Source organism: Salmo trutta, chromosome 4 (assembly GCF_901001165.1).
Source record: "Salmo trutta chromosome 4, fSalTru1.1, whole genome shotgun sequence".
Lineage (NCBI taxonomy): Eukaryota > Metazoa > Chordata > Actinopteri > Salmoniformes > Salmonidae > Salmo > Salmo trutta.
Genome location: NC_042960.1, coordinates 4429603 through 4436880, shown reverse-complemented (window position 1 = coordinate 4436880; position 7278 = coordinate 4429603). Strand labels below are relative to the sequence as shown.

General features: G+C 43.0%; 1 protein-coding gene across 1 annotated transcript; it reads right to left on the bottom strand.

The window, feature by feature from the left end:
• Positions 1–1154: 1154 nt before the first annotated feature.
• On the bottom strand, positions 1155–6946 carry LOC115191685 (ubiquitin carboxyl-terminal hydrolase 37-like). The gene is made up of 13 exons (XM_029749531.1): positions 6542–6946; positions 5989–6093; positions 5535–5666; positions 4783–4915; positions 4537–4673; positions 4285–4384; positions 4076–4155; positions 3621–3871; positions 3364–3410; positions 3095–3176; positions 2132–2267; positions 1804–2062; positions 1155–1359 (listed from the first exon to the last, which is right to left on the bottom strand). The coding sequence occupies exons 2-12, from the start codon at positions 6000–6002 to the stop codon at positions 2056–2058; spliced, it is 1119 nt and encodes a 372-aa protein (XP_029605391.1). The 5' UTR covers positions 6003–6093; positions 6542–6946; the 3' UTR covers positions 1155–1359; positions 1804–2055.
• Positions 6947–7278: the final 332 nt, after the last annotated feature.

Here is a 7278-nt window from a genome sequence, read left to right as displayed (position 1 = left end):
GCTTGTAATTGTTAAGGACTGGGGAGTTTTTCAGAAGAAAACATTTTTACTGAATGGAGCTAAACACAGGCAAAATCCTAGAGGAAAACCTGGTGCAGGCTGCTTTCCACCAGATACTGGGAGATTAATTCTGTTCCTGAGTGGCCAAGTTACAGTTTTGACTTAAATCTTCCTGAAAATCTATGTCAAGACTTGAAAATAGTTGTCTAGCAATGATCAACAAGCAATTTGAAAGAACTTAAAGCTTTTTGAAAAGAGTAATTGGCACATGTTGCACAATCCAGGTGCGAGAGATTAACCCAGAAATACTCACAGCTGTATTCTCTGCCAAATGTGCTTTACAAAGTATTTACTTAGGGGTGTGAATACTTATGTAAATTCTATATTATATTTAATTTTCCATTACATTTGCAAACATTTAAAAAAATATATTTTAACTTTGTCGTTATGGGGGATTTTGTGTAGTTGAGTGAGAGAAAAAATATATTTACTGCATTTTACTGCATTCCACAACAAAATGTGGAAAAGGTCTAGGGGTGTGAATACTTTCTAAAAGCACTGTATGTTAAGATTAATTCTGCTAAATGACTAAAATGGAAATGTAATAGAAATGAATGGTAAATAATGTATAGTGTAACTCTGGAGTCACTTTTATTGTAAATAAGAATAGAATAAAGATAATCATGAATGAATTGTGAATAATGATGAGTGAGAGAGTTAGAGGTTTAAATATCATACCTTCCCAAAAATGCTAACCTCCCCTATTGTTGTTTATGGTCTTGGGGGTATGATCCTCTGTAACTTTCTCACTCAACATTATTACCATTCATTACCCTTAATAAATAAAAAGGTGACATTCTGTACAGTCACCACATATGAAACATTTGATCTCCAATTCAAAATGCTGGCGTATAGAGCCAAATGGAAAGTTGCAGCTTCGCTGTCCAAATAAATATGTAGGGGAGTATAAGTGAGATAAGACAATGTCACTTCACACCGCCTTTTATAGTGACAGGTCACAATGGTACAGAAAGGGTGTGGCGTCATTGTAAACATCGTTGATATTAAGCATCTCAATCATATCACGTGAAAGGGAAGGAGTTCCCATAGGTCGTTTGGCGACCCGTTACTCTACTCACAGAACCAAGATTACATCCGTAGCCCAGCATTTTCATGTCTGTATTTATTCAAATTAAATACAACTGGAGAGTAACTTCAAAAGAGACTCATAGCATCTCTGAATGTTTGTGCTGCATTCCTCCTCCAGACCTGATTGAGGGTTAGAAGGCTCCATTACAGCTGCTTCCCTTTGTCGCGTTTCCTATGAGGACGGGCCTGAATCCCAGACGATAAAGCTTCCTGAGTTAAAGAGTTACAACGGTTAACAGAATCATCTTAAATTGGATTATCTTAAATTTGTTTGTCTTTATTAATATTGCAGGTCATCCGGTGTGACCATGCTGAATAAGAAGTTACAGACTACAGTGTATTTCACAACAGCAGGTTTTCAAACCAAACCAAATAGAAGGGATGTTATACCCTCTAAATAATCACACACTCTATCCACCACATTTACATGTATACTACATTTAGTGTCTATACTTTATATGTTTTTTTTACATGAGCTTTATACATTAGGTGAAGTAGTCAAAACAAGTGCAGATATTTATGACATAAGCTACTGAAAAGAATGTTCATGCTAGTGTTGAAGAGCAAGTCTCCCTTGAGCCGCATGATTGACAGACCAGTTATCATTTTCTTTAGGGGGGGGGGGGAAATCGGAAGTTGGGCCGAGTGCTGCACCTGTTGAGGCAGGTGTGAGGGTGTTGGGGCTGGGCCTTGTTCTGCCCATGTTGTGACTGGGCCTGGTTCTTCCCCTGTTGAGGCTGGGCTGGGGGTGTTGAAGCTGGTCCAGATGCTGCCTCTGTTGAGGCTGGGCCTGGTACTACTCCTGTTCAGGCAGGTCTGCGTGTTTAGAGGCCGGTCCAGGTGCTGCCCGTGTTTATGCTGGGGCTGGTGCCCCTGTTAGGCCCTGTGTACTGGGGCCTCCCGTTCTCAAGCCCTGTAGGGTGAAAGGAACCGTACACATATATAGCAACACAAGAATATAGATGGCGAGAGTAAGCAGTACCTGAACATATAGAAGAGCATGTAGGCACTCCGGGCTCTGGTCCTCAGCACAGTGGCTTCATTGGACATTGACACCTGGCTGTCGTTACAGCAGAACCAGTTTCCACTGGCATGCAAGATGTCACTAATGTAGTGCCCTGTGGAACAAGGAAGACAGACTAGAGTTCAAAGGTCAGGCTATTGTGAGTAAGTGTTTTGTAACAGTTAAACAGTTCATTTTGGAGGTATTTTATCTGTTACACGTGTCAAGTTTTTAAATCAGAGATAAACAAATACACGTGGCATATAATTAGGCATGCCTCTCCATTCTTTTGAATTAAATTGCGTAAACTCTAAACATATTGCAGTGCCTGTCGGGATGGCACTTCACTCTGAAGCCTGCAGCCTTGCTCGCTTGGCCGAAGTGGCTATTGGAGGGTCTAATTATCCCCTACTCTCCAGGGTTCCACAAATGGCGGCCCGCGGAACAAATTTGGCCCATGGGTGATTTTATTTGGCCCCCCATGTTTTCTGACCCAATAAAATGTAATTGTTAAAAGACTGTAAAAACACCAGCAAATCAGCTCCAAGTGATTTTCATTTTGGAAATCTGTTTCAAAATATTCCCACGGACAATAAAGAGATATATGTGATGGTACACAAATTTAAGCAAGGTTTGAAATGAGTCAAATATTACATGTGTTTGGGCTTCTTACAGTCAATTTGCGGTCTACAAATTATTTGTAATTTTGTTCCATACCCCTACCCATCTGGCTAAGAAAAAAAATTGACCCGAGGCTGAATCTAGTTGATGATCCCTGGCCTTCACCCTCGATAATTTTCACTCCCTCAGCTTTTGGATACTTGTGTATATGGCAGAGGCACAAATGAACGCGCAAATTGAGAGACGAGGAGTGATTTGGAATTCAGCTGATGTCATATGTATTGTGCATCTGCATGTGTGTGTTTTAAGGTATTTACTTACCGGAGTATGCGGAGCCTCCCAAATGAGAGACTACACCAGTCAGCTGGTAGTAACCATTCACTGACTTCACTGGCTGCTGCTTCTGTAAGAAAACACATGTGGTCATAGGATTCTCCTTTCCTCTACAGTCCACCAGACTGTCTACAGTCTACTACAGTACTAGTCTACTACAGGAGGTCTACTACATCGTGTACTCCTCATAACTATCTCAGTGTTCTGTCATAACTTATTTTTCACTGGATTCACTCTCTCTCTCTCTCTCTTCTCACCACTGAGGCTGTCAGCAGCACTTTCCCTGGTTCCTGGTCATTTGAATCTGAGGGGTCAAATATACATATCAAGAGCTGTGAAAACGTGGTCACTTGTCTGAAACGCTCTGGACTAAAACAGCTCCCATACATCACTAAAGATGTCTGAGAAACATTTTAAATTGCAGCTTCCAGCTTCTCTGTCAGCAGGACCGTTTTGGGAGTGGGTGGTTTGTGTGGCGTTGGAGCAAGAATCGTGTTATGGTGCCATGACCTACCTGAACAGCAGAGGGCGCTGTCTTTGGCCTCTCCAGGTGGGCTGGAGACCTGGCTGGCGAGGGTCTGGGGGATGGACCCCTGGATGCTGGGGGCCTGGTTGGTGAGGGCCTGTGGGCTGGCACTGTGCAGCTGTGGCACCATGTCCCCACAGAGGGTAGAGAGCCTCAGCTCCGAAGGAAACAAAAGAGGAGCCTCCAGCTTCTCCAACCCCCCAGGTCGTCCAAACCTCTTCAGATGCAGAACCAGCACACTGCCCAGAGACAGAGAGATGAACAGACAGACAATGAAACCAGTCAACAAAATAAGAGATGAGGGAAATGTGTTGGGTGGTGCTCATCCTTAAGTCCTACAACCTGCTCAGGAAGGTAACTACTCCTAAAGGCTCAGGACACAATGACCACTCATTTCATTAAACACTGCTAGTCCTATGAGAGGTTATAAAGGGACAACTCACAGAGGCAGTGTGTGGAACTGCTCCACCTTTGAGGCGTAGAGGCCTTTACAGCCCTCACATGTGAATTCAACCTTTTTGCCCTGGGTTAGAAACAAAAGCATTACAAAATGAATGATACCACTACAATAATAAGATAGTGTATTCTGAGGAGTGGGCAGCTTGCCCTGGGTGTTAGTCTCTACATGCAGGTCTGAGCCCTAAGTGCTGACTTTGAAAGTGAGTGCTAGGCTGCTCAGCAATGTGCGCTCAGGGCTGAAGTCCAATGAGAGGTGGTTGTAGTCCTCTCTGGTGGACGACTCGCGCCCACAGCTTCAGAAGCAGGACAAAGAGAAGAAAAAGGCATCAAGTCTGTTTCTGTTTCAGGTCTCTACAATGTTTCTGTTATGCCATGTGTTTTGTAATATTATTTGTAGAAAGATCATGTTCTCAGTAGATACATTACAACCAATGGGAGCTCTTACCTGGTACATGTGCGCACCGACACAAGCTGGAACTCCAGCTGGGAAACAGGGCAGGTATAGCTCACCCCGAGTGTCTTCAGTATCATGCCCTCCTCCTTCAGCTGGCACAGCATATTCACAAGGAACTCGTGTGCGTCCTATGATGAGGAAGAGAAAGAAACATACCAAGATAAAAGCAAATGATGAAGAGAAAATGAACCCTTGCAAAAAGAGCGCTCGTACACAAGAGAGTAGTGCCTCAGTTACCTGTTGCGTGTCACCCAGATACTTCAAATCATATCCCGACAAGGAGTACTTGACCTTCCACATGAGGTCTGCTTTTGAGGCCTGGTTTGCCCCACTGTCAGGTAGACCCGAACGGTGCACATCAGACAGACACCTGTAGGGGAGACAGAGTAAATTAGCAGCTGACTGGATGGCGTCAACCTACTGGCTAACGCCTGAAGAGGCAGATGAGTATATCCAAATATGTTTTATCTAGCGGCACCCCACCGTTAGAAATTATTCATTAGATTCAATGCAATTTCCCCTTTGAGGACGGACAATGATCAAAGCAACAAAAATGTGTTGTTTATTCTCCTAAGATATTTGGTTTGGATACTGCTCTCAATTCCAGAGCATTTTAAAAAACTACCAAATTTCCCACGGTAATGTGGAATGTTCAGTCAATGTACATTATGGGTAATGTAGTCATTCTACACTTTCCAAATTGGCCTACAAATGCCTACATCATAATCATTGTGTCATTGTTGTTCCTCTGGGTTATGAAGATTCTGAAAAAATAAATAAACTGGAAAATAAACCAAAAATAGAATACACAGCAGAATATGAAGTGGTTAAGGTTAGGAAAAGGGATAGGATTAGTGAAAATGCTCTCCTAACCTGCTACGATTATCCCTTTCTATAGAAGTGGCGTGAAAAGAGTGGGTCCCTTCTTCAATTCATGACCACAAATAACGGGTGTGTGGGGGAGTGTCTGCTTTTGAGCCTTCCCTTACCTGAGCAGGTTGGAGAAGGGGGAGCAGCTCCAGAGTTGTTCCTGGTGCAGGATTTCCTTTGAGAAGGACGGCAGGACCAGGAGGCACTGCAGGGTGGCGTTAAGGAAGCAAGTGTTGCCAATGTTAGGCAACCTGTGAAGAAGAAGCAGCCATCAGTACACACATAGAGATACAATATCCTAGACACATAGAGCGGCTTTTGTCATAAACCTTCATAACGCTATAAAGTGATGATAACGAAGCCTTCTTGGTCAGGGATAAATTATATGTAATTATGTGAGTACCCAAAGAAGTGGATGTCCTTTAGACCAAGATTGCCATAATTCATGGGTTTATAAATATCTAATAAAACTGACATGCTTGATAGTAAGCCCTATCCCATAGTATATCAGACATTGACCTCTAAACAATAAAGAACTTATATTCAGTGCATTTGCGGTGTGTTGTGGTTTACCCAAGAAGTTCCATGTTGACCAGTGCCCCCCGTTCTTCTGACCCTCTGGTGGCTGAGACTGGCCTCTGGGGCCTTGGGCTAGAGTGGTCCTGAAGAGACAGAGGTCTGGAGGAAGGAGAGAAACAGGTCTAAAGCCTCCAAAACAGAGATAGTATCACACTACACAGTCTCTCTAATCAATACTATACTCTACTATAAACACAGTGAGTAGTTACGCATGTATTGCTGTCCATATAAATGCAGTGTACCAAGTAGACCAGAGCAATAGGTTAGTACTCTCTTTATCCACTAGATGTGGATAGAAGAGCCTAAAACTACAGTTTGAGGAAAATAACTTTCTGGGACTGTGTTTATCAAGTGTTTCAGAGTAGGAGTCTGATCTAGGATCAGTTTCGCCTTTTATATCATAATAAATCTGATTATTATGGACAGAGAGGACCTGATCCTAGATTAGCACTCATACGCTTGATAAACACTGGCCCTGGTCTTGTAGCACTAAACCCAACTCTCCATAGAGACTCTAGGATGGCACTGTACTTTTTGTTTGAATTACCTGACTGTTGTGCCCTCTTGGCTGGAGTCTCCATGACAGTCCAGAGGGTTGGTAGGAGAGGGAGAACTAGGGCGGGACACCACTGGAGAGGATTTCACTGGGGAAGGGTGTTTGGCAGGTGACCGGGGTACAGAGGGCTGTTTTTCAGGAGAGCAAGGCTGAGACGAACATTTAACAGGAGAGGAAGGTGGATGGAGGGAGGAGAGTTGGTCAGAGGGTGAAGGGTCAGAGGTGACGGAGGCATTCCGTTCAGAACGGTCAGATGGAATTGGAGAGGGGGATGAAGTGCCACTCTCATTCTTCTTTCTTGTCTTCTGCTCCACATCAATTGAATTTGCTTTCTGACGTTTTTTCTGTTGACAAGAAAATGTGATAGTGCTGAATACCTTTTTCCCAGATCCCCAGCCAATGGAAGAGGGGGGGTCATCAGAATAGGTAGGCCTAAATGAGAGGAACTTAGCTATCTATCCTAAACCTCAAATAACACAGTATAGACAGGTTACATTGAGTGACATTTTCAAAAGCCGAACTTCATGTACATTTCATGTACACTTTTTATGTACTTGTCAGTCAGAATGTACTTTTATTCTTCCCACTAGGTGTAAGAGAAAAATACTACTCCAGAATTTAAGTAGTTTTTAATCAATTTAACGACCTGATTTCATACCTTTTTGCACCAGCAGAAACAAGCCATGTCAATATCCAATGAAGACTGATACATATCCACATTAACCCAT